This window comes from Zeus faber (genome assembly GCF_960531495.2).
Source record: "Zeus faber genome assembly, chromosome: 8".
Lineage (NCBI taxonomy): Eukaryota > Metazoa > Chordata > Actinopteri > Zeiformes > Zeidae > Zeus > Zeus faber.
This window is the reverse complement of record NC_137195.1, coordinates 24,499,301-24,525,834: the sequence shown is the minus strand read 5'-3', so window position 1 is coordinate 24,525,834 and position 26,534 is coordinate 24,499,301. Positions and strand designations below refer to the sequence as shown.

At 42.0% G+C, this 26,534-nt stretch overlaps 2 protein-coding genes across 2 annotated transcripts in view; both read left to right on the top strand.

The window, feature by feature from the left end:
* The window catches only part of LOC307233938 (F-actin-uncapping protein LRRC16A-like), a gene marked incomplete at its 5' end in the record, with an annotated part of 91,058 nt that extends 77,907 nt beyond the window's left edge, over positions 1-13,151 (top strand). The window contains 10 exons of the mRNA XM_080005417.1: positions 1,815-1,832; positions 5,028-5,094; positions 5,495-5,703; positions 6,247-6,356; positions 6,459-6,779; positions 7,657-7,876; positions 8,905-8,941; positions 10,833-11,126; positions 11,634-11,789; positions 12,711-13,151. Coding sequence (XP_079861543.1) covers positions 1,815-1,832; positions 5,028-5,094; positions 5,495-5,703; positions 6,247-6,356; positions 6,459-6,779; positions 7,657-7,876; positions 8,905-8,941; positions 10,833-11,126; positions 11,634-11,789; positions 12,711-12,886 — 1,608 coding nt within the window. The 3' untranslated portion in view covers positions 12,887-13,151. The remainder of the gene's footprint in view (positions 1-1,814; positions 1,833-5,027; positions 5,095-5,494; positions 5,704-6,246; positions 6,357-6,458; positions 6,780-7,656; positions 7,877-8,904; positions 8,942-10,832; positions 11,127-11,633; positions 11,790-12,710) is intronic.
* Positions 13,152-16,049: 2,898 nt separating this feature from the next.
* scgn (secretagogin, EF-hand calcium binding protein) lies at positions 16,050-26,160 on the top strand (the record flags this gene model as incomplete). Its single annotated transcript, XM_080005422.1, has 11 exons — positions 16,050-16,119; positions 16,539-16,609; positions 18,747-18,839; positions 22,005-22,094; positions 22,256-22,312; positions 23,323-23,400; positions 23,619-23,674; positions 24,181-24,226; positions 24,371-24,430; positions 24,516-24,584; positions 25,684-26,160. 11 exons carry the CDS (start codon positions 16,050-16,052, stop codon positions 25,810-25,812), a joined length of 819 nt encoding a protein of 272 aa, XP_079861548.1. The 3' UTR covers positions 25,813-26,160.
* Positions 26,161-26,534: the final 374 nt, after the last annotated feature.

Sequence of the window (26,534 nt, the reverse complement as noted above, 5' to 3'; positions counted from 1 at the left end):
GAGACGGGTGCACGGAAACACTCCAGCGTGAATTCATACAGTGGCTGTCATGTGTGGTTATCCTGGCTGGTATTTTATTTTATTTATTTATTTTTAACAGGCTAGGCATGTGAGCGATCATTTCGACTGTGAAAATGAGACGAGACTGGTCCTGGAGCCCATGAATGAGTAATGAGACATGTGTCCGTTCTGGGTGACCCTGCGCACGCGTGTGCGTGTGTTGGAGAGAGTGAATTTTTTATTTTGATTTTTTTATTTTGAGTACTATTTCCAGGGTGTCCGCAGGTCCTTGAAATGTCTTAAATTCACTTTTACAAATATCGGGCCTGAAAACGAATTAAAAAGTTATCAATTTAGTTGAATGAGGTCTGGATTTCAACATACTGTAAGCATTTCATCAGGTTTTATTTAACGATATATATTTTTGTTAAAATCTCCTAAAACCCTAAAGCTTGTTTCACACCGAATCCGTAATCGCAAATGACAGTCGGATTATCCTACTGGCCGTCGGATGAACTGCGTCTAGGTTTCACATCACAAAATGTCTGTAATTATGTGTTTGTATTATATATATCCAGTCAGATATTTTTGTTCATGTTTCACACTATATAATCCGTTATTAAGAAACGTTTTTTATTAATGGAGAGCAATGGTAGTTGTTTGATTGATTTATTAATAGCGGAGAGGAGAAGTTATCTGTGGAGCCCTAAACCTCCCTGATGTATTTGTGTGGTGTTAACACTAATAACACTATTAAATTAGAAAGCCCCTGGGAAGTTCTACGTCCTTTTCTCCGTGTATTGTCACCCTTTTCTCTGGTCCTCCTGGTCTCCATCGCCTCTGTTACCTCTCAGTTTCCTCTTTAAGGCTCTGCTCTTCCCTCTCCTCTTTTAAACAGAACCTTCTGCTCTGGCCTCCCCTCTTCTTTTGAGTAAAGCTCTTTGGAATAACGTCTGTTTGCATGTCTTTTTTCGTTCGATATATGTTCGCAAATGATGTATAAGCAAGGAGTAATGTGCAGCCAGCCGGTCGTTATCGCCAAAATAACCCCCCACAGGGTGTTGTCTTGTGTCACTCTGATCATAATGACCCGCTGGCCGTACACTATCACACTTATCCCGCAGCTATACATTGGAATTTGATATTGATTTGAAATAATTTGAGAGCAAGTATGTCTAGTTAAAGAGCTTTGGCTGAGGGAAATTTTGCCCTACTGTTATTAATGTGAAATATCCACATTCATTCGTCTCTTCGGGTCTTGTCTTGTAGTTAGTTGTGGATCGCCACAAGCTATTGTTTACAGTCATTCTTTACAGGACAGCGGTCATTATTTAGAAATAACTCACTGCTGATTGCTGCTATTGACCAATCGGATTTGAGTATTCTGAATCCAGTAATGAGAAGACAATAATGAATCAGCCATATTTCTGATCTTTTATCCGACTAGTACTTAAGTAGAACAATTAGAACGTGTAAAAGTGTTCCACGGACTGGAGGAAATGAATCATGGGAAATTGGAACTTTAAAGACAGTAAATGAGTGCATAGCCATGCATTTTTTAATAATTATTTTTATATTTTATGGTCTCTTAAACAAATGTAACTACTAATTATATACTGTAGTGAGTCAAAATATGAATCACAAATGCATCATTGACTGAGGCTTTGAACACTCCTATACAGACTTTATTCTGAAGAGTTGCCCATTTCTCCTCTCTTTCTGTCTATCCTAGTTGGTTAAGCCTTACTGTGTGCTCTCTTTCTCTCGTCTCCTTTTCCTCCGTTCCCTTCTTTCTCATCCTTCGCTTCACGGAGACTCTGTGCTGCACCAGCGTAAGTAGCTCTGGAGCCCTCGCACTTTTCCCCTCCACCCCTCTATGCCTCCTTCCTTCCTTCCTGCCATTCTGTCCATCCTCACTGCCCTCTGCCTGGCTGCTGTATTCTGCCATTCTCCTCTGGGAGCCTTTATTCACCAGTTCACTACAAAATCCACTTTTTGGAGAGTTGAGATATGACACAGGGTATTTTTATGACATAGTTATGCGTTCACTAACCCTTTTCTAACATTTTTTCACTGCTTTTGTAAATATAGACCAAAATGCCATGTGCTGTACTGTGGGCTGAATAGGGGTCTTTTTGGTCCCAAATAACATGCATGTCACCATTGAAGACTCACTGCTTCACCCACACTCATGCTTTCATCAATCTACAGTATATATACATAAATTGTAATTTTTTATTTATATGTTTTTTATTTTTTATTTATTTTTTAACCTGTGCTGTCGGCATGCTGGGCACACAACACAGAGTATTTGTATGCCATTGCATCCAGGACAGAGTTAGTCTGCAAGTTCAACTTCTCAACCTGCAGTGCAACTCTTTATTAATTCTTAAATCATCAAGAACTGCTGCTATAACTCTGTCCTCTGGACGACCTATAGGATGACAAGTGCACAGTTTATTGTCATACAGAGCCGCCACCAACCCCCCTCCAAACTATTTTACCATGTTTGGGTCTATAAACAACTGATCATCACTCAAAGAGGGGGAGATTCACCACGGCTGAGACAATTAAACATAGAACCAAACAAAATTTATACGGAAAACATAGACATCGGACGACAACATGTATTGAAAAACTGAGTTAATCAGGTCCAGGAAAACTGGAACAGCAATTGAGCATGTGGCCTCTTCCTGTCATAGTTATAACAGTAAATGAGGGAGGAAAGGAGAGGAATGCAACCAGGAGGGTGCTGGGCTGCGTTCAAAGCGTGCTCGTGCGCGCGCGTGTGTGTGTGTGTGTGTCCACTGGTATGTGTGTATACAGTGGGGTAAAAAAGTATTTAGTCAGCCACCAATTGTGCAAGTTCTCCCACTTAAAAAGATGAGAGAGGCCTGTTATTTTCATCATAGGTATACCTCAACTATGAGAGACAAAATGAGAAAAGAAAATCCAGAAAATCACACTGTCTGATTTTTAAAGAATTTATTTGCAAATTATGGTGGAAAATAAGTATTTGGTCAATAACAAAAGTTCAACTCAATACTTTGTTATATACCCTTTGTTTGCAATGACAGAGATCAAACATTTTCTGTAAGTCTTCACAAGGTTTTCACACACTGTTGCTGGTATTTTGGCCCATTCCTCCATGCAGATCTCCTCTAGAGCAGTGATGTTTTGGGGCTGTCGCTGGGCAACACGGACTTTCAACTCCCTCCAAAGATTTTCTATGGGGTTGAGATCTGGAGACTGGCTAGGCCACTCCAGGACCTTGAAATGCTTCTTACGAAGCCACTCCTTCGTTGCCCGGGCCGTGTGTTTGAGATCATTGTCATGCTGAAAGACCCAGCCACGTTTCATCTTCAATGCCCTTGCTGATGAAAGGAGGTTTTCACTCAAAATCTCATGGCTCATGGCTCATGGCTCATTCTTTCCTTTACACGGCTCAGTCGTCCTGGTCCCTTTGCAGAAAAACAGCCCCAAAGCATGATGTTTCCACCCCCATGCTTCACAGTAGGTATGGTGTTCTTTGGATGCAACTCAGCTTTCTTTCTCCTCCAAACACGACAAGTTGAGTTTTTACCAAAAAGTTCTATTTTGGTTTCATCTGACCATATAACATCCAATCCTCTTCTGGATCATCCAAATGCTCTCTAGCAAACTTCAGACGGGCCTGGACATGTAGTGGCTTAAGCAGGGGGACACGTCTTGTACTGCAGGATTTGAGTCCCTGGCGGCGTAGTGTGTTACTGATGGTAGCCTTTGTTACTTTGGTCCCAGCTCTCTGCAGGTCATTCACTAGGTCCCCCCGTGTGGTTCTGGGATGTTTGCTCACCGTTCTTGTGATCATTTTGACCCCAGGGGGTGAGATCTTGCGTGGAGCCCCAGATTGAGGGAGATTATCAGTGGTCTTGTATGTCTTCCATTTTCTAATAATTGCTCCCACAGTTGATTTCTTCACAACAAGCTGCTTACCTATTGCAGATTCAGTCTTCCCAGCCTGGTGCAGGTCTATAATTTTGTTTCTGGTGTCCTTTGACAGCTCTTTGGTCTTGGCCATAGTGGAGTTTGGAGTGTGACTGTTTGAGGTTGTGGACAGGTGTCTTTTATACTGATAACGAGTTCAAACAGGTGTCATTAATACAGGTAAGGAGTGGAGGACAGAGGAGCCTCTTAAAGAAAAAGTTACAGGTCTGTGAAAGCCAGAAATCTTGCTTGTTTGTAGGTGACCAAATACTTATTTTACAGAGGAATTGACCAATTAATTAATTAAAAATCCTACAATGTGATTTCCTGGATTCTTTCCCTCCATTCTGTCTCTTATAGTCAAAGTGAACCTGGGATGAAAATTACAGGCCTCTCTCATCTTTTTAAGTGGGAGAACTTGCACAATTGGTGGCTGACTAAATACTTTTTTGCCCCACTGTATATAGTTTTGCAATTTTGCTCCAAGGAAAAAAAAACTCTAAATTGGGCAATAATATTTAATATAAAGATTAAGAATTGATTAAAAAAATTAAGAGTAAGATACATTTTGGCAAAGTTAAATGGGTAAATTGTCCTTACCAATTATAAATAAAAATGAATAAAATTAGAAATAAAATAGAGATGAAAAGAAAAAAATAACAATGCACTGCAATTCAAAGCTTCAGTAGAAAGCATTTTCTTGCAGATTTTGCCAAATTATCTTTAGGATTGGGGTTATTAGGATTATCATAGTAATGAAGTGGTGAAGCTGCTTTTGTTGTTCATTTATTTGTTCAATTATATAGAAATACCAAATTAGAATATGTCAGCAGTGAAATGAAGACGTGATGGCAGTGTTGACGGTGTGAAGTGGTGTAAACTTGTTTTTATGTTGTTGTTTTTTTAGCAAAGGCTAGTTATTTGATCAAGTTGTACATGTTTTCTTGATCTATTTGTGTGTGGAATTTTGCATTGGTGGATACAAATGTTCATACTACAGTAAAAAATGAATAAATAAAAACAAGTTTTTCACCTACTGTAATCTCTCTTGTTGTGTCCAGATGACTCCGAAATCCAAAAGGAAAAGCATCCACAGCAGAATGCTGAGGCCGGTGTCTCGTGCCTTCGGTAAGAATAATTTATTTTGGCCTTTGTGTGACGCACAGTATTTGGCGTGAAACCGCTGAACTTCTTTCTCAGGAGGAATTTGATTAAAAGGCTGTGACAGTGGCGGGCTGGCTGCTAGGATTGGCTGTGGATGTAAAGGGATGGGAGTTTCTGTACATATTAAATAAATATGTATACAGCAATACAGGCATGGATAACAATATTCTAAAGGGTGGTCTAAATTTGACCATATTATTAAATATTAGTGTCTAAAGTCATAAGTTATAACTATTATTACTACACTATTACAATGTTATTGTGAATTTTTTTGTGTTATTACCACGCTATTACAACAAGGCATTATCTCCTGTTACGTTGTGAGGTACATCTGAGACTTAAACTGCCTGCCGTTGACCCACAGAGATGGAGTTCGACCTTGACAAGGCCCTGGAGGACGTCCCCGTGCACATGGAGGACAGCACCCGGTCCCACAGCCACACCCCAACCAGGCAGGAGAAGCGTCCCCCGGGAGCCATGGGCGAGTTGCCGTCCGAGGAGGGCAAGAAGCTGCAGCACTTCACCAAACTACGGCCGCGCAGGAACAAGAAGAAACAGTCCAGCAAGATACCGGTGAGTGATGAAGTGGTCGCATGTTTCCCGACTATGAATGAGAAGTGTATTAAAACTCAGTCCGTCTTAACTGGAATTGGAGCTATTATGGTTTTAACAATGATAGTCAGTTTAAAACGGGGGTCTACTGGATCATCCTCCTTCAACTTGATGATAGCCCTAATTGACTAGACATCAGCAAAAATCTATTACTTTTTAAAATTTGAATTGGTTTTCATATTTTTGCCAGAAAACCTCAAAATAGCAATTCACCCAAAAGAGACTCTTTTGTTTTGTTTTAGACTATTTTGGTACTTCACAAATAAAAAAGGGAAAAGGCCAGAATGCAATGTATTTTCGATGAAGTTTCCCGTTTCTACACCAGTTCAATCCATTTGAATGGTTCTGTGTAAGTCCATGTTTGCTTAGAATTTGAAGTCAAATCAATCACTCAATCAGCTAATGATCAACACTTAATATAAATGAGACCACCAATGAGTTTGCACTTGCATTTAAACAGTAATAGAGCAGATAGCATGTTCTGACATCTTTCATCTCTTTCAGCAAATCAGCAGTGCCCCTTCTCAGGACGGAGAGCAGAATGGCCTCATGGGAAGAGTGGACGAGGGTGTGGACGAGTTCTTCTCCAAGAAGGTCACCAAGATGGATTCTAAGTAAGAGCCGTGATTTATGGTGTGGTTTTGTCATTTTAAACGAATGGCACATTTGTTGGGTCTATATTTTCATCCGTCATCTGCTCTCCGACTTCTTCTCAGACGGTCCCTGAAGGGCTCAGAGTCTCAGGACGGGGAGAAGAAGAAGAGCAAAGGAGGATTTCTCAACCTCATCAAGTCGCGCTCGTCCAAATCTGATAAGTCCGATAAATCGGACAAATCCGATAAATCGGACAAAACGGATAAATCGGACAAGTCCGATAGATCTGACAGAACGGATAAGTCGGAAAAGAGTCAGGGTCTTCCGCAGCACTCCGGGGCATCCGCGGCCTCGGCCGCTTCAGTTTCGGCCTCCTCCATCCCAGAGGAGCCGTCCTCGCCGAAGGTGCCGCTGAAGAGCCCGGCACTCGAGCCAAAGTCCAGGTAAGAAAACACTTTACTATTATAACACGGCTCTGTGGAATACACAATTCTGATTGGTCAATAGCGACTATCAGCTGTAAGTTATTTCTGAATTATGCTGTCTGTTAATAGTGACCATTGCAACGGTCAACCACCTCCTGGCCTGGATTCACGGCCATCATATTGTGGTGCTATATGATGGAAGGTAGTGGTGCCATCTTGTGACGATAAATAGAAACTACAATGAAAGGTTTCAAGAAATGAATGCAGATATGTCCAATTTAACATCAATAACAGTAGATACGTTTTTCTTTTCTAAGGCGAGATATTTGCTAAGTCGTTGCAGTGTTGGCAACAGTGTTGGCAAAAAAGTTATTTCAAATCAATACTCCATGTGACAAGAGGGATAATGTGCAGCCAGCCTGTCATTATTGCAAAATAACACCCTTCAGACTAGAAAAAGACCTGGGGCAGCCTAATAAAAGACCTGGGGCGGGGGTTATTTTTCGATAATGACCGGCTGCAGATTATCCCTTACATCGTCCTCAGCGGAAACTCAGGTGTTAAAGCAGCAGAAGTTGACAAAAACAGTGCCAGTCAAATGGAGATAAAACATGAAATAAAACATATGTACACATTTAAACAGAATTTATTAATTGAGGTTAGCCCCTGGTGAAAACATGAACAAAAAAAACAAAAAACATATTAAACATAAACAAATTTGGAGATTTGCATGAATAAAATGTGGCCAAAAGACCATTTTAACCAACTACCAACCTGTTCCAATGGCATCTAACCTTGCTGAAACCGCTGTCGTCCAGCATTACTTTTAACATAACAACATTGAAGGTAGCAGACGACCCTTGACCCCTGCTTCTATCTGCCGTGGGCTCCGCAGCGAGTACAGAGAGGCCCCGGGTCGCTCCCAGCACACCGACTACAGCAGCAGCTCGGACCGCTCGGAGGAGCTGAGGACCCCGGACTCCATGGACGAGCCGTGGGAGGCCTTGGACGGGCGGGGCAGCCCCCAGGGCGGGCGCCGCTACCCCGGGGTGCAGGTGATGGGCAGCGGCCTCCTGGCAGAGATGAAGGCCAAGCAGGAGAGGAGGGCGTACAAGGTGGGGGAGAGAGTCACCACCAAATTCATGAACCCTATCTAAATAATTAACTCCAACTAAAATGGTAGTAAGGGTTAAAATGATCCAATTTCCACCTCATCAAAATATACATTCAAATGTAAGAGTTTCCTGGAAGGATGCGGGAACTTCAGCTAGTACATCAAAACAAGAACCAGTGAGATTTTGCTCTTGAGGACAAATCTCCTTAGGTGTTAAATCGTCACTTGTCAAGACCGTTTTGTGCGGCTCTCACTCACAGTGTTCCAGCTGGGAGAAAGAGCAAAAAATAAAAAATAAAACTGAGACTGTTAAATATAGACAGTCTATTTAATAATTTGACCTTGTCTTCCTACTTATTAAACCCCCTGAAAAGGCACAAGTGCCCCTATTTGACCTTCCAGAAGACCAAAGAGCAAATTTTGAATACGCTGGGGGAAAAATTGTTTTTTCAAAATGTCCAAATCAATCAAATTGCCTCGACATGCAGACCTTCATTTCAACATATACAAATGAATACACTTTTTTTTTTGCTTCATGCTTGGTGTTAAAAGGGGAAAGTCCACTGTTTCCTATTATGTTTCACACTGTCATTGAGCCACACCAGGCATTTATGCACAAACACCCCCTCTTCTGTGTGATATGTAACTTGTATCTTACTTTGCTTAGCTTATGTCATTTTTCATAATCTTTCATAAAACCTTTATCACAAACCCTTTTTTTCATTCATTTTCAACATTTAAACTTGTTGATCTCCTTCAATGGTGAATTCGATGGAAGGCTGAGACAAATAAGTAAGTTAAAATAAGTTAAATAGTGAAATGTGCAATTTAAGTCTTAGCATTTTTAATGATTTTTTTTTTTTTCATAGCATTCTGTAACAACATCTTTTCTGGATGCACATGCACTTTTGGTGTTAATGCGTCTTACAGCTAAATATAAACCTGGCTCATTCAGTGAGGACCTTGAGTCCTTCAAACCTTCATAATGCATAATAACCAAAAATGTGTCTTCTGTCATTTATCTTCCAGTCGTCCAGCCCTGACAGGCCTGACAGCAACGCGACTGGTGGGTTGATTTTTATTACTTTTTATCCACAGTAGTGTTCTTTTTTATCTCTATTATTGGTGTGTTTGAATTGTTATTTTCTAAGACATTTCAGCCACATTTCTTTGGCACTAGCCTGCTTAAGATAAAATGTCTTCATTTCCTGTAAAAAACGTACGTAATAAGAAAGCGGCGGTGTGCGGGAGGATTTGAATCATGGCGTTTGCGCTCGTCATTTCTCAAATATTAATATTTGCGACTGAACGAGAATAAAAACATGAATCCAGATCACAGTAAGTCACCCACAGGTTTCAACCCTTGAAATTTGAAATAAAATGTAAAAAGTAATAATAAATAATTCCTAAATAATATAAAGAAATATCTATTTTTCTTAGTTAGAGAACTCGATTTGAATTCTGGAAACGATTTATTCTTGAAATGAGTTATTATATAACTATTGTCACAGGTGTGATATGAGACTTCATTGGTCTAGTTTTACTTCATGGCCATACTCTTGGCCATACAAAACATGGCCCAAAACTAAAATATGAGCCCGAAGCCCTCAGGTGAGGCCGGGCCATTTATGAGCCTCCCTGCCCAGCAGATGCGGGAGTGGACAGGGAGAGAGATTGCATTTTTTTACAGCAGATATTTCCTCATTCCGAAAACAGACGGCTCTTCTCTGAGACCAATTCTGCATCTGAGAATTTTAAACCAAAGCATTGAGAAAGCTCCGGCTTCCAATGTAACCACACCGTCACCTTTTTGAATCAATCCCACGGGGGAGACTGGTTCACGTCAGTGGATTTAAAAGACGCTTACTTTCACATACTAATTGTGGAAAGACACGGGAGATACCCGAGGTTTGCCTATCAGGACAAGAGCACACAAGTATTGTGTTCCACCGTTTGGTCTCTCTCTGGCCCCCAAAATATTCACAGTTTCCGTGGATGCAGCTATTCCCCCTCTGCACACCCAGTTTATAAAAGTCCTGTCATATCTCGACGATCTCCTGATAGCAGCGGGTTTCAAAGGAGTCGGCACACTCCCACACTGTGGCGCTGCTCGATCATCTCCGCAGGGAGGACGGTCAGTGGATGCTGGGCCGGGTCACGAGACCCGTCACATCAATGTGTTGGAGTGGAAGGCAGTCCGTTTAGCTCTGTTGCGTCCGGCAACCATGAGTGAGAGGACACCGACGTTCTGATACGTTCCGACAACACCTCGACAATCCCTTATATCAATCCTCGCGGTGGCGTATCCTAGCCTTGCATCACCACGCTTTAAAGATTTTGCTGTGGGCTCACGCCCACCTCTGTTCCCTGTCAGCATCACACATTCAGGGCAAGCTAAGCCTGGAAGGGGGCTTATGATCAAGTCAACTAGACTGGGATCGGGCTGCATAAGAAAGGTTAAGCACCGTCCACTCTCAAGGTGTTTTGATGGCAAGTCACCGGGGAGTCACATCTTGGCCTCCAGGGTTATGCAGGGTACCCCTCGATAACGCAGTGTCAGCGGCTCCAAAATGTGATCTGGTTATTGTGTTGAATCCCTTAAAAGGAGACCCCCGTTCGAGGTGGGTTTAAAGTCTTTGTCGTTGAAGTCAGCACTGCTTCTGGCACTTGTCTCGGCAAAACGAGCGTGAGAGCTGGCCGCGCTGTCTGTCCACCAGTCCTAATCCTAGTTTTCTCCTCGGTCCGTTCTCACGGTCAGTGAGGGTTGAGGGTATACAATATGGCATCGTAAGAATGCCAGAAGAACGTGCGTGCGTGTGTGGTTTGAAAGGACTAAATATTTGAATACACACCAGCATTATTAGGACATTTGAATTGTGAGGACATAGTTAGTTAGTGTCCTCATAATCCAAGTCATTTATAAATATTCCAATCCCTTGTGAACTGTGTGTGAGCAGCCAAATCTCAGGCCACGCCTCCGGAGAGCAGGTCGCCCAGCGGCTCCGTTTCCAAGCCAGAACCTCCGGCCGCGGGTTCCCCGGAGAAGATCCCTTCGCTGCGCAGCGATGCCTCCAAGCCCGAAACGGCCCCGCGGCTCCGGACCCCGTCCTCCTCCACCTGCTCCTCGCCGTCCCCCTCCCCCGGGGGGGCGCTCAGCCCCAAGCCCCCCGTGCCCCAGGGGACCAAGCCGACCCTCGCCGCCCGTCCTAACATCCCCCAGAAACCCAGGACCCCCAGCAGCAGGAGCATCGGTACCAGCAGACGTTTCTCTTTTGATTTTTGCATTTGTGCAAAAAAAAGTAGATATTTCAATAACGACATTATATTATTGGTATATAATGTCTGTTAAAGGTATATTTCTACCCATTTGTCCTTTTTTGTAGCTATTGAAGTGTATTTTTGGTATTTTTTCTATTTTCTTTACTTTATGCATGAACCTAAAATAAGTACATGAAACACTAACCTAAGTTAAGCTGAGAGTTAATATACTTGTTAAAAGTGTTTTGTTTTGGTCATTGGAAGTTACCAAAAAATCATAACCCTAACCCATAAAAATATATTTTTAATACATTTAAGCGCAAGTACAACTTCTACCACACTAAGTACAACTTCAGTGGTTTCCAATTTAACACAAATTAAGTATAATAATTGTGAATACATAAAAAGTATACAAAATATGCTCAGTATACCTTCAGATAACACACTTAAATACATGTATTTTCCTTCATTATTTACATTACAATTTTCATCCATTTCAGATGAGAGCTCTGACTCCCCTGGGAGCGGCACCGTGTCTCCCAAGCCGGCGATTCTCCCTCCCGCGCTGAAGAGGGCTCTGTCGGAGAAAGACAAGGAGGGCGGCCTGGCGGGCAGCTCCGTCAACAAGACCTCGGCCGCTCAGGACGGTGGCTCAGGTATTTCAATCCAGATATTTGTTGTTGTTTTTTGGTTGTCTAATGTGCCGAGACTGTTATTTTCTCCTCCTCCCCTCCTAAGCTGTGCCCTTCTCTCCTTCCTTCTCTTCTATCTCTCTTTTGCATAAACCTTATTTATCTTTTCTACTCTTTCAGTGTGTGTGTGTGTGTGTGTGTGTGTGTGTGTGTATGTGTGTGTGTGTGTGTGTGTGTGTGTGTGTGTGTGTGTGTGTGTGTGTGTGTGTGTGTGTGTGTGTGTGTGTGTTGGTGAACGTCTCTCCAACCTCGTATTGATGGTTGATTGATGGTCATTCTTAAGCCAGCCGGTCACCATCGCAAAATTAGCCCCGGCAGGGTGATCAGTATCACTCTAAAGGGAGGTTATTTTGTGATAATGACCGGCTGGCTGAACATTATACTGATTATTACATGGCTTACTTACTAAATAACAAAATGCATTGAGATGCAATTGATTTGAAATGATTTTAGAACTAATATCGCTAGTTTAAGTAATCCATTAAGAACATAGCTAACACTATGGCACATACCAAATTATTAGCCCTGCAGTACCAAAGAAATGGCGCCCTACATTGGATGGTGCCCTGAAAGACAAATAACCTCTTGAATCTTGAATCTAACAATAATATTCTGCATTTATGTCTTCCAAGTCTTCTGTTGCTACGTAGTGTCACAAGGTGGCGCCACTAGCTCGAGTTAGTGTGAGCGTGTAGGCAGCGTGATGCAAGGGACTTGAATCCAGACAGGGAAGTGGTTGCGGTGACAGCGCTCGTATGAACACATCAGTGGTTATTCCGAAATAACAGACCGCTGGCTGCCGCTATCGGCAATCAGAATCGAGTATCCCGCAGAGCCACAGTGTAATACATTTAAAAAAGAAACCTCTCTCTCCACCCCTGGCAGTGAGGACGGTGTCGGACTCGGGCCAGCGCGCCGCCCTCCACCGCGCCAACTCTGAGGACCACGGCTCCGGAAAGACCAAGGACCGGCCCCCGTCCAACTCGGACAAGGACAAGGGAGCGGGCGCCAAGCGCTCCGACTCCACGGAGGAAACCGAAAAGGACTTCATCATGATCTGAGGACGGAACTGAGGACTTCACATCGGGTCAGAGAGCCAACAAAAAAAAAAAAAAAAAGAAAAGAAGCTGGTCCCGGTGAAGCCAAATATGTGGTGGAGGGGATGTCTGACCCTTTTAAAGGTCATTTTCTGACCTGCTAACCCTCAAACTGGTACTTCCCTGCTGCTGCGGCGTAGCGGTAAAAACAACCAGAATCCTAATTTAAGTTAAGTATAGGAGTCACATTTCCTTTTCTTTTTTTTTTCTATCTTCTGGAAACTTACTTGGACAAGACCAGTGAGTTTTATCAGGGTACACGGCCAATGACCCGAGTTGCTTATCACCCTTAACCACTTGCAGCCTACAGTAGCTTTTCTCCCAGGGACCAAACCTACATCCAATAATACTAACAAAATCACTGTACTGTAACTTGAAAGGCTTAACACACTATCAATTTATTTACACAGTAGATTGTTGTTGTTTTTTTCCCATTTTCCTTTTTCCTTTTATATATTTGAATGGAAGTTTTATTTATATATATATATACATATATTATATGTATGTATGTATGTATATATGTGTGTGTGTGTGTGTGTGTGTGTGTGTGTGTGTGTGTGTGTGTGTGTGTGTGTGTGTGTGTGTGTGTGTGTGTGTGTGTGTGTGTGTGTGTGTGTGTGTGTGTGTGTGTGTCAAGTAAAATACAGTTACCTAAACTGTTTTCAGGGGTTTACGTTGGCCATTATGCAATTCACCTTTTTTACAGTTTTCAGCGACGGTTCAGCTGAGATTCCTCAGCGCACACACAACTCTCAGAAACTCCCAGAAATCTCAGATTCGCCTCTAAGGTGTGATTCATTTGTTGCCGATACCAGCAATATTGTCTCTGTGCCACCGCGGCTGCTGTGGGCGAACACTCAAATTAGCGATTATTTGCGGCGTTTTGAAGGCGCATCGTGAGCGGCGAGGCGGCCCCCGCTGGCTTGCATGGAGAACGGAATCCAGTCGAGGTCGTTTCTGTAAGTTGACGTAAAAAAAAAAAAACAAAAAAAACCAAAACTCTTGATCAAGCGATCAGGCTCAAGCACTGTTAAACCCGTCCGCACGTCCTGTGTCCGGCCGCCTGCGACAAACCGCTTTGCGGCCATCGGTGCATTGGACGTCCGGCGCCGGAGAAAACTGCTGGAAGAAATGGGAGTCGATTCAACGTGGAGACGTCTCTTTTGTCCGTTTTCGAAGGTTCATCAGTTTTTGGAACCAAATATTGTTATGGGGGCTTGAGAGTTCAAATCAGCTTTTTTTTTTTCTCCCCCCCCCCCCCCCCTTATCAGGTTGTTCTTCTTCAAAACACGATGACCAAATTCCAGATGTTTTTTTTTTTTTAATCTATTTCAGAACAGATTTGAGGCCTGTTTAGAACATAAGGATTTAATTTACTTAGACTCGAACGCTCCACTCTGTGATTCCTCTTGTCAATAGCTGTGACGTAATAAAGGGTTAAAAAAGAAAAACTTTTGAAAAAAATTAAAAAAAAAAAAATTCAAAATGATAAGTTAAATTTGTCCGTTTGGGTTAATTCAGGGCTTTAGGTTGTTGCGCTCCACAGCGTCGGCTGGTTTCCCCGCTACTCGGTTCCCTCTCCTTTTTATTTTACCTCCTACTTCTACCAAGACCTAATTCCGGTCGGGATGAAAGTCCGCCCCACAACCAGAGAAATGCCCCTAATTCCGTCTGTAAGGTTGACTTTGAGGTTTGCGGTCTCTGACAAAAAGGAAAGAAAATGAAACCCTTTGTACATAGTTTTACCGGTCTCGGACGCCGTGGAATGAATGGTTCGGAAGAAAAGTCCCAGAATGCAACTGTTTTTTTTTTTTTGTTTTGTTTTTTTTCTTTGGGTCTTGATTGATGGTTTGGGACGATAACAAATGAGCGAAACCCGCAAATTCCATTTATTTTTTATTCCCCCCCCCACCCTCTCCTCCTGATGCTAAGTGGTGGGAAGGGCTGATAATAAAACCCCATTGAATCCCCCAGAATCCCTTTAAAGGAGGATTCCACTTCCACTAACCCCCGGCCTTCCTTCGGCCGCTTCCTCTGGGCTGAACGCACAGGGCGGAGTCGGTGAATTTAACCAATTCAAGTCAGTCTCCTCATCATTCTGTGTGTGTGTGTGTGTGTGTGTGTGTGTGTGTGTGTGTGTGTGTGTGTGTGTGCGTGTGCGCGCGTGTGTGTGTGAGATCAGATTGAGTTGTACTGTATGTATATATATGTGTGTGTTTTCCATACATGTCGGTACGTGCGTGTGTGTGTGTGTGTGTGTATACATGTATGTGTGTACGATATGCACACGCAACATAGACACTGTGATTTATTCACACCCATATGTGAACACAACGAATCCAATGTTGTTTTGGTACTAAGTACACTACTCTACTAGGGGATTTGTATGTAACTTATTTGGAAGAAAAAAAGAAAATAGCTGGTTGAAGTCTCTGATCTTTGGTTGTTCTGCATTAACATGTACATTGTGTTGATAATACAGAAACTAGATTTTTTTTTTCCGACAGTACGTGTGTGTGTGTGTTGATTTGTCACAAAATGCAATCAATTTCTGTTAGTCTTGTGTCAAGGGCACAAAGAAAGACGTGATTTTTGTTTTGTTTTGTTATTTCTATCTTTTTTTGATGTTTAAAAAAAAAAAAATAATATGTCAAGTTTGCTCACCCGCAGTCCCGATTTGTATTTGTTAATTTTCCTCATGGGTTAACTTGTCTCATTCTGCTGGTGTTGGACATTCCTCCATTGTGAATATTAATAATTAAAATGATTTTACAGGCTTTAAAAATGACAGAAATGCGCCGAGTCTTTATTTACTGCAAATCGTCGCCCACTGTGCATTACATTACAGTGTCCACCAATGGGCGACAGAGAGCATCGAGTCACCATCAGCAATCCCCTGTCTCTTTACCTTTAGTCGCTCTCTCTCTCTCCCTCTCTCTCTCTCTCTCTCCCTCTCGCTCTCGCTCTCTCTCCCTCTCCCCCTCTCTCTCTCTCTGCCCACTCAGAAGTGTTTTGGGTTTTTTTCTTCTTCTTTCCACTTCGTCCGAGGGAGCCACAGCTCAAGCAGCAGTATCTGAGCAGCAGTCGTAGTGTTTATTCCAGGGTTCAGGGTGCCAGGTTTGCAGAGATGGAGAGTGTGTTTGATAAGTTGGACGCCGCTGGTTTTCTGGAGATCTGGCAACACTTTGATGCAGACGGTGATGAGAAATTAGTATTTGTTTTCAGTATTTTACAAATTATTACTTGTAATTATAATAATATTATAATTATGATATATATATTCTAATTATTAAATATATATTTGTATTTGTTTTAATTATTATTTTATTTAAATAACTTGCTTTTTTTTTTAATTACAAATGACAATTATTTTAATGCCATTCACTGTGTCCATTGGAATATATGTGAGGTTTATCGTAATCTTCACAAATCCCAAATTGTGTCAGCCCCAAGCCTGACGGAGGATAGGTTTAATTATTCGACATTTTTAATCTAGGTTAGCAAGAGAAAAGTTAAACTTTGAAAGCTAAATAATGAGATGACATATAATTAAAATAATAATAATAATAATAATAATAAATAACAATTATATAACTTTTGTTTTTTTCATGGACAGACAATGGCTACATTGAGGGGAAAGAACTGGACGAGTTTTTTCGTCACATGATGAAGAGACTGGGTCCACAGGTAAGTCAAGTTCGGTTTATTAACCAAAACACGCCCTAAGACATCTAGCAAAATTCCCAGTATTACCAATGCATATATTTTGTTCTGTACTAGGTAGCAGGGATGATATTTCAGATATTGCTTGTTTCAATTCAAAAAGTCCAAGATTTCACTAAAACAGGATGTGCATTTGGACTCTGTATATACAGTTAGTATACAAATCTGCATTTTTTTTTTTTTTAAGTTTTATTAAAATATATGATAGAAAAGCCAGTACAAAATGCCAACAATTTTAAGTACATTTATTTGTAAAGTACAAGAAATAATGTAAGAGTAAATAATAATATAATGAATAATAAAGAAAATAGATAGAACGGTTAAAAAATAAAGAAAAATATGTCTGGAAAATCTCTGACGTGGAAATTCCGATTTAAAAACCAGCCAGTGCTGATCCTTATAAACCATACTTTAACTCCACCAGTGCACTATTTTATTTTATTTTTTTTATTGATGTTATTGACTCACTGGTGTGTAGCAGAGCATCCAGCGTCGACCTCCAGGCGGTTATTTAGAGGGGTGTGGTGAGACTCTACACCATTAAAGTGCTCTGGTTCCTGTCAGAGGAGCCGGTGCAGCGGATGGTCTAGTCAAAGCATCTTATCTTAACAAATGCATACAAAGTGGGAACGGGGGCTTTGGACTCATCCAGTGTGTGTGTGTGTGTGTGTGTGTGTGTGTGTTGGGGAGGTGAACGTCTCTCCAACCTCGTATTGATGGTTTGGCTCTTCCTGAGAAGCTGCAGGGTCCTACAATCTGTCAGCCTCCCCCCTCCCCACCAATTCACTCCCACACTCCCTCTCTTCTTGCTGTTTTGTTTAATCTCATTCGTGCACGCACCCTTTTGACGCCCGGTGCTGCGTCCTCAGGCCCCCAGATTGGATGCAGGCACTAAAACTGTTTATGTGTTCCTGTCCGTCCGTCCCCTGGTTACCAATGGAGTTCAGTATCCATTTTTTTTTCCTGCCCCCTGTAATAAAGATATGACTTGAAAAACAAAACTGTGTTAATGCACAATATTTTCTACTGCCTGCCTAGCAACAGAATAATGCGGCAACCAAGCACAAGAAACAAAAAGCTAATGCAGCTATAACTACACTGCTACTGTAACTACGCTGCTACTGTTACTACACTGTTACCCTTACTACACTGTTATGGTTACTACACAGTTACTACATCATTACAACACTACTTCACTGTTACTACACTGTTGCTGCACTGTTACCGTGACTACGTTGCTACCATAACACTGTTGCCAGACTGTTACTACACTGTTACCGTTACTACACTGTTACCATTACTACACTGTTAGTACGCTGTTACCGTTACTACACTGTTACTGCTACTACATTGTAAGTGTACTGTTACCACACTGTTAGCGCTACTACACTGTTACCGTTACTTCACTGCTACCGTGACTACACTGTTAGTACACTGTCAGTACACTGTTACCGTTACCACACTGTTACTGCACTGTGACTACGCCATTACATTACTACACTGTTAATACACTGTTACTGTTGCTACACTGTAGGGAAAGGACTGCTTGTTGTTTCAGCTAATTGTAATGACAATTATTGAGAAATACTGTTAATATTCTAATGAGCCCTTAAACTGCAAACAATGGCTTCCAAAAGCCAAACAACCAAAGACATTCAGTGTGAAAGAAGAGCGGTGTCACCTCAATGGTTTCTGAATAGACGTAGCATGGTGTTCAGAGATCAGTCCTTGAGCAAAATAATATGAAAGCTACAAGTGGTGTCCATGGAAACCATCGCCAAGAATATGACTGTGACTCAGAGTAATATAAAATTCAGCTTTATAAAAAAAAAAAACATGTATCGACATAAAACACAAAGATGTTAACAATTTTATTGAATGCAATTGAATTTTTATTGTACTCTTTTTGTATTTTTTTTCTCACCCTCTAGTTCAGTCTGTATCGTTCAAGGGATTTTGCTTTTGTGCAGCTTTTTCTCGGCAGTGCAGAAAGTCCAAATAGTGTAAAAAAAAAAATATATATATATATATAGCGTGTGTGTATGTTTCATATATATATATATACACACACACACACACACATTTTTTTCTGTCCCAACAGAAGAAAGTGACGGAGGAGGGCGTCCAGAGGATGAAGCAGAGGTTCATGTCGGCCTACGATGTGACCGCTGATGGAAAACTGCAAATAGAAGAGGTCTTGATCTCTCCCTATCTCACACACACACACACACACACACACACACACATACACACACACACACACACACATACACACACACTAAACAATGTATTCACTTCTTTAATCTTCTGTTATTCCTTGAGACAACCTTTCCTACAAAACCTTCTTTGTTTGAACGCACCCATCAACTTGCTACAAATCACATGGATCAGAATTCTCCATAATAATTATACTATTTTTATATTTGCATAATGTTTGTATTATGTGTGATCTCTGTGTGTGGACTTTTATTATGTCAAATCACATTACATTATGCCTGAAAACAAGCCTCCATCTTCCCTCTGTCTTTCCCCATTTTTCTAATTCTTTTTCTCCCTTCTCCCTCCTCCTCCTCTCAACCCATCGTCTCCCTATCTCTCACTTACAGCTTATTTCTCCCTCTCTTTGTCTCTCTCTCTCTGTTTGCAAAACATGAAGCTAATGCATTAAAAAGTACAGCCCTTATAATAATAATAATAATAATTATCATTATTGTTATTATACTGATAATAATAATACTGATAATAATAATCATAATCCTCATTTGATGTACAGTATATAGCTCTTATCAAAACAGAGACTACAAAATGCTTCACAGATTAAAAACAAAAAAAGAAGTTGTGTAAAATAGATCAAATAATTTTGAGAAAATTCAGCAATAAAATCCATTAAAAAAATATATATTTAAAACCACTTAAATATGGAAAATTGTAAAAGTGACCACCATAAAGGATGGTAAAAGTACATCCACAAATAAATGAATGAATAAATATAAAAGTGCCAATACTGTAAGCAAGCCTATGTGCTAAATTGAACGTACGACTTTTTAAGAGCTTCTTAACAAAGACGTCGATATAATAGTGTGGGAGGCGGTTCTCGAGGTCTCTCTCTAGAGGTTTCCTTGTGGAAATGTAGTAATCGCATGCGTCCGCCTTAATTCCAAAATTAAGAATCCTTCAGTTTCAGAAAGTTCAGTTCAGTATTACCATGGTTCCTAGTTTCTTTTTGGAAATGGATTTAAAAACTTGTAGCTGCATCTAGGACCCCGCCCAACTTTGAATACGATTACGGAAGAAATGCTTTGACTCTAGTTATTAAATGTGATTTCATAATTCATACTGAGGAGAACAAAAAGTGGCAAATTTGCCGTTGCACAGTTGTCTAAGCCTTTCAGCCATTACTGTCAGCAATTCTTGCACAAAGAGACTTACTAATTAACTTGATCTACTTTGATTCTATAGAGAGGGAGAAATGCTGTTCATTAGTGTCAACCCCTGAATGTATTCCCGTTCCAGTAATGCACGGCGGAAACCTTTTTCGCTGCATGAAGCTACAGATCAATACATGTCTGCGCTAAATGGCCACTTAAAAGCTCCTGATGTACGCCGGCCGGAGCGAGGCCGTGCGTCATGTAGAAACGTCCCCGTGATTTAGCTCCAGTGAGGCTCTCCCCTGCAGCAGCTTGGACGAGGAAACGCCTCGGAGAGGGGAACTCAGTGTAAAAAAATATAATACTGTGGACTTCAGCAAGATCTATGCGACCGCTGTCATCATCAATCAATAATAAGAGCTAGATTAATTGTTAGATACTTTATTCATCCCGGGAGGTTAAAGGTGGAAGAAAGAAAGAAAGGAAGAACGAACACAAGATAGATAGATAGATAGATAGTATTGAAATTGTGGTCACAGCAGCTCACATAATCAAAAATAGGTCATAAGAATCAAGTAATACAAATACAAATAGAAAAGATAACATGGAAATAATGAGCCTAAAAATGCTGCAATATATTCTATTTTACTTCATGTGGATGGTCGGGTGCGCGTGCGTCGTTTACCTGGGGAAGAGGTGGCATCAAGATGCACTATGGGAAGAAGGCAAACCAGCGGAGGCGGCGTGACGCTCTGGGCAATGTTTTGCTGGGAAACCTTGGGTCCTCCGATTCAGGTGGATGTTACTTTGACACGTAGCACCTACCTCGACATTGTTGCAGACCAAGTACACCCCTTCACGGCGACGGTATTCCATGATGACACTCGTCTCTTCCATCAGGATAATGCGCCTTGCCACACTACAAAAAACATGTCATGAATGGTTTCAAGAACATGACAAAGGGTTCAAGGTGATGACTTGGCCTCCAAATTCACCAGAGCTCAATCGGATGGTGGCACGAGGGGGACCTACACAATTTTAGGCAGGTGGTTTTAATGTTGTGTGTGTGTGTGTGTGTGTGTGTGTGTGTGTGTGTGTGTGTGTGTGTGTGTGTGTGTGTGTGTGTGTGTGTGTGTGTGTGTGTGTGTGTGTGTGTGTGTGTGTGTGTGTGTGTGTGTGTGTGTGTAAAGTTGATAGATCTATCTAGACTCTTATTATCATTATGAGAATAATACGCGTCACTGACAAACTCATAATCATCCTTCCTCTGGTTCGGTTTAATGTTGTTTTTGGGATATTGGGTCCCTGTCTTCGGAGAACCATGTTCTTGAAACGTGGAATTTGGACTAAGAGCGTCCTGCATACAGACTTAGCCGCCCAGGCGGCGTCCCGCAGTTTTCGGGTGTTGGCTTCCGTCTGAATGCTTCCAGCTCTCCACTTCAGCCCTATCCCATAAATCCGCAGTGCGTTTGCGGGCATTCCCCCCCCCCCCCCCAACTGTAATTGTGATGGTTTGGTCAGAGATCCAGTTTTTAATCTCCTAATGGCAAAAAGTTAATACGGTTAAAGAGAGAGAGAGAGGAGGGAGGGGGGAGAGCGGTCGGACGCTGGGGAAGAGCTGGAGAGGAGCCAGGAGCAAGAGCTGTTGGGTATATGGCTCTAGTCAGACATTGTGTTCGGAGGTTTGATCACTGGAATGAGATGAGGAAGTTCTGACGGGAAGTCATTAGACCGCCATGCACTGACCTTGAATTTCAAACCGACTGGAAAATACCAAAGGAAAAAAAGCGCGACGGGTGCACTGGACATGAAAACGGACAAAAGAGACTGAGCTAGAACTGTCCTGGGGAGGTTGAAATTCCTCTCCAGGTACTAATCGTCAGTTAGTAGGGCTCTGATGAAATGAAATCCAAATAGAAGGGACTATGGTGCCTCTCAGTAGGAGATGGAAATGGACATTTTTCTCATGATATCTCATCCATCCCTTCCAGTTGGCCCACATGATCCTTCCCGAGGATGAGAACTTCCTGCTAGTTTTCCGCCGAGAGGCTCTCCTGGACAACAGCGTGGACTTCATGAAGGTGAGAGGTCACCTTTGAGCGTGGCGAATGGGCAGCTGGTGTCAATGCGAGTTTGGCTAATTGATGTAAGAAGCGTACGCCCTGCTGGACCAAAGGAGGCCGACAAGGTCAACAGCGTAAACAGGTGTGAACTCGGTGAATTTCTTCTCCTCGCACCGCAGATATGGAGGAGGTACGACGTCGACTGCAGCGGCTACATATCGGCCCAGGAGCTGAAGGTAAACAACTTTTTCCGACAAATACACATAAAGCCACTTTCAAACGCTTAGTATTCGTGCTAGCATGTTCTCGGTTGGTGTTTGAGTTGATGAAATCACACAGGATCTGACAAAGTGTCAATTGCAGTATTTTAGGAAAATAGATTACAGAATAATCGTCTTAATTACTTATTATCACATGGCTCTGTGGAATATTCGATTCTGGTTGGCCGATAGCGGCGATCCGCGGTCAGTTAGTTCTGAATAATGGCCGCTGATCTGTTGATAATGACTGTTGTCAACGGCAACCACTTCCTCGCCTGGTCACACCACCTCTTTTCACATGCTAATGCTAGCTAGCGGCGACATCCTGTGACGCTACATAGCAACTACAATGGAAGACCTAAAAAGAGCAATGCGGTTATATCGAATTTCACCTTTATAACAGTCAATAGGTTCATCATATGTGGGGCAACTAGGAAAATAGTTTGGTAAGTTGTTGTGGTGTTGGCTACGTTGACTATTTTCAGCTGAAGCTAAGAAGCAAAAGCTTTGCAGTCACCGAGCGTGGCACTGTGCTAGGCTTGTGATGAAATTAGTTGTAAAACTAGGCATACTGGTTCTAAAAAAAAGAATTAGAAATACATTCTGTCTCAATGCATTGTTTAATTTAACAGTCAACCGTGTTATAACGTGCCGCCAGCTGATCATTATTGAGAAAATAACCACCTTCAGAGTAATGCAAGACCACCCTGACCACCTTGTCGAGCGCTATTTTGTAATAATGACTGACCTGTGCATTATCTCTTACGTGTTGTTACGCACGTTTTAGTATTTTTAGTATTTTTAGAGCTTTTTGTGCGTAATCTCCGGGTGCCATGACATTTCACTGCATATACAGTATGTATGACCGTATGTATATGTATGTGACAAATAAACCTCTTGAATCTTGTGTGTGCTGAGACGCCGGGGCGTGTCAAGGAGGTTATTGATCACCTCGCTGTTTAATTCAAATCCGTGTCGTCTGCCAGGCTTTTCTCAAGGACCTCTTCCAGCAGCACCACAAGGAAGTGTCCTTGGACAAACTGGAGGAGTACACCGACGCCATGGTATACACGCATTGTTATTTTTATATTGTAAAGAAGATGAAGGCGTTTCTCTCTTTCATAATATCAAAGGTTAAGGTTGAGCATCCCTTTTCTAGACAGATGCCACGGTAATACTCGCTCTTGGGTCTCAGGTGTTGTGGGTAAAATAAATGGCCTAGAGAGCCATTCATCTAACCCCTTTCCTTACAAATTTTCTTTATTTATTTTTTTCTTCTCAGATGAAAATCTTTGACAAAAACAAGGACGGCCGTTTGGATTTGAACGACTTGGCCAGGTATCTTTAGAACGCTCTTTACCTATCCAAAACACATAGTCACTAAATCATGACATTCTGAGATTGTCCGGCAATACAAAGGCCTGTTTGAATACTTCACAATCCTTTGCTGTATTGTTCAAGACTTTATAAAGTGTAATTGTGGGAAAGTACGGGTATGATATTTCCAAGTTGCGGTGTGGGGGTGGTGTGGTTTGAGCAGCTACACCTGACTTGGGTCTAAGTAATTGGGCCCAGTATCAGGGTGGCTGTGCGCCTGTTGCCCGTTAGAGTAATCAACGAGCAACAGCTAAAACCCTCATCCCCACACACATATAGGGGAGGAGCCCTTGTCGTGACATGTTTTCTATCTGCTCCGGGCTTGTTCCACCCAGCCCACTCTACAGACTCTAGACTGGTGTGTTTTCACGCCACTCAGGTGGCTTGTGGCAGGCGGCAAGTATATTCAAATATATATTTACAAAGCCTACTAGTAGTGAGTACTGTTTTTGTGTCTGCTTCTTTAGGATCCTGGCTATGGAAGAGAACTTTCTGCTCCAGTTCCAAATGGATGTGAGTTTAGTGAGGTTAAGGGGGGTTCTTGCTTGCTGTACAAGTTTTTGTGCGCCACAACTACAGCAATGGAGGGAGGGCGCTCGCTTTATTTTATCTTTTGATGCTTCTACCTGTACCTCCCTACCTCTTCCGCCCTCCTAGGCGTCCAGTCAGCCGGAGAGGAAAAGAGACTTTGAGAAGATCTTCGCTCACTATGATGTTGTAAGTACCTACCGTTACATCAGCCTTTTCCTCTTGGTTTTTGTTTGTTTGCCTGACAGTTTGTTTCTCTCTGTGTTGTTTTCAGAGTAAGACAGGAGCCCTGGAAGGACCCGAGGTGGATGGCTTTGTTAAAGACATGATGGAACTAGTGAGGGTGAGTGCTCATGTTGAGTTTAATGGTATTGGTTGAATTATCATGGAATGGCCGCCAAAAGGACTCTGAAATGTTGTTATGGCAAGAGGCTATAACCAAAATTCTGACAGACAACTCTTAGATCATCACTCCCTGCAAGGTGTACAGCAAACAAGCAGGCAGCAAAGCGGGTAGAGCAGGAGGGACTGGCTGCTTAAATTGGCTGGCCAATAAGGGCGTGGAAACATGTGGCGCTGTCGAGTTGTCTGACAGAACTAGCTCCGAAAGCAAGATAGATAGAAATACTGTAGATAGATGACTTAATTAGTCCCCGGAGGGAAATTGAATCATTATAGCAGCCAGATACCTTAAATCGCAGATAACAACAGGTGAATAAGGAGAAATATTCAAACACTCACTATAATGAGATATCATTCAACCACTATGGTGTGCAAGAGCAAAGTGATCAGAACAATAAGTAAATAAAAAGGCAAGTCTAAATTCAAAAGCAGTCCAGATATACTCAGCATTCAGACACATTCAAGTGCTGTGGTAGAGTCCTGATGTGCAAGGAGCAGAATGTTAAATGCCATATGATGGTTTTCGAACAGTTCTATGTCAGCAGGCCTGGCAAAGGCTGATGAAAACACATCATTTATGGCTTTGAGGTTCAACAAATGAGTATCCTTTCTATCCTCCTGCTCTCATTGTAGCCACACACACACACAATCTATTTCTCTCTCTCTCAGATAACTGCATTTACGTAAAACATTATAAAAATCTCAATTACCGCCGTGCCCCGCGGGATGTACTGTTTTCGTGTAAGTACGACGTTTAATGTTGATTAAACTAACCATTCCCATTTGTCAGCAGACATCGGCTCCAGCACCGTGGAGACCAGTTGAGTTTGTTTCACCGGCAGAAAAGAAATTGCGCCACCGTGCCAGGAATAACAAAAAAAAAAAAGAAAATCAATAAAGTTCAACTCCACTTTAACCTTTTGCTGAACCAACAATTATGGGACTGCTCAGGCCTTGACATCAGATTATTTGATCTGTTTTTTCTCAAAATCTCTCCCTTCTCTCTCACTCTTTCTCTCTCTCTCTCTTCCTCCTTCCAGCCAAGTATCAGCGGACCAGAGCTGGACAAGCTGCGGGAGGTTCTGCTGGGCCACTGTGACGTCAACAAGGATGGAAAGATCCAGAAGAACGAGCTGGCTCTCTGTCTGGGAGTGCGGCCTAAACCTTAGTTTCAGAATTTTAATTTGGTGTAGTGTAAATTCTACCCACAAAGGACTGTACATTTGTATTGTTAATAGCCTTGCTATTTGGAATTCCAGCTTTGAATTCTGGGTCCATGCAGACCTCTTCTCATTGGACATCAAATGAGATTATTGGCCTCTGTTCATTGGGTGGAAATGATTATTTCCCAATCGTTATTTGTTTGACTAAAACACTAGTTTCTGTTGTGCATGTTGAGGGCAAATAAAGTAACCACAAAGGTTTGACTCTTTACTTGGCTAGTGAATTTTTGTGATCATTTCAAAAAATATTGAGATATTTAGGTTTCGAGGAGTGCATGTTAATAAAAACATTAAAAGGACACAAAAAGTTCTCGGTTCTTTCATGCTTGTAAAATAAAAACCTATGTATTGCAATGTAACATCGGCAGTCAGTGACAGATTGGTCATCCAGCAATTGGGCGAACGCCAGATGAGCCGCCCTACTATGGGTCGCTGAATCCCTGGCCCAAGTGGACTGCGCGGGCCCTTTGGCATGTCAGGAGGGCCCATAACATGTATTAACATAGCAATTGGTTTGAGCGCTGATACGATGTCACCTTTAAAGCATTACCAAACCAAAAATCATTGCACTCAATTGTGTGTACAGTATATACGATCAAAGTCACATAGGAATGATTGCCATGTTGGTACACTAGTAAACTGACAACAATTTGAATCATGACTCAGAT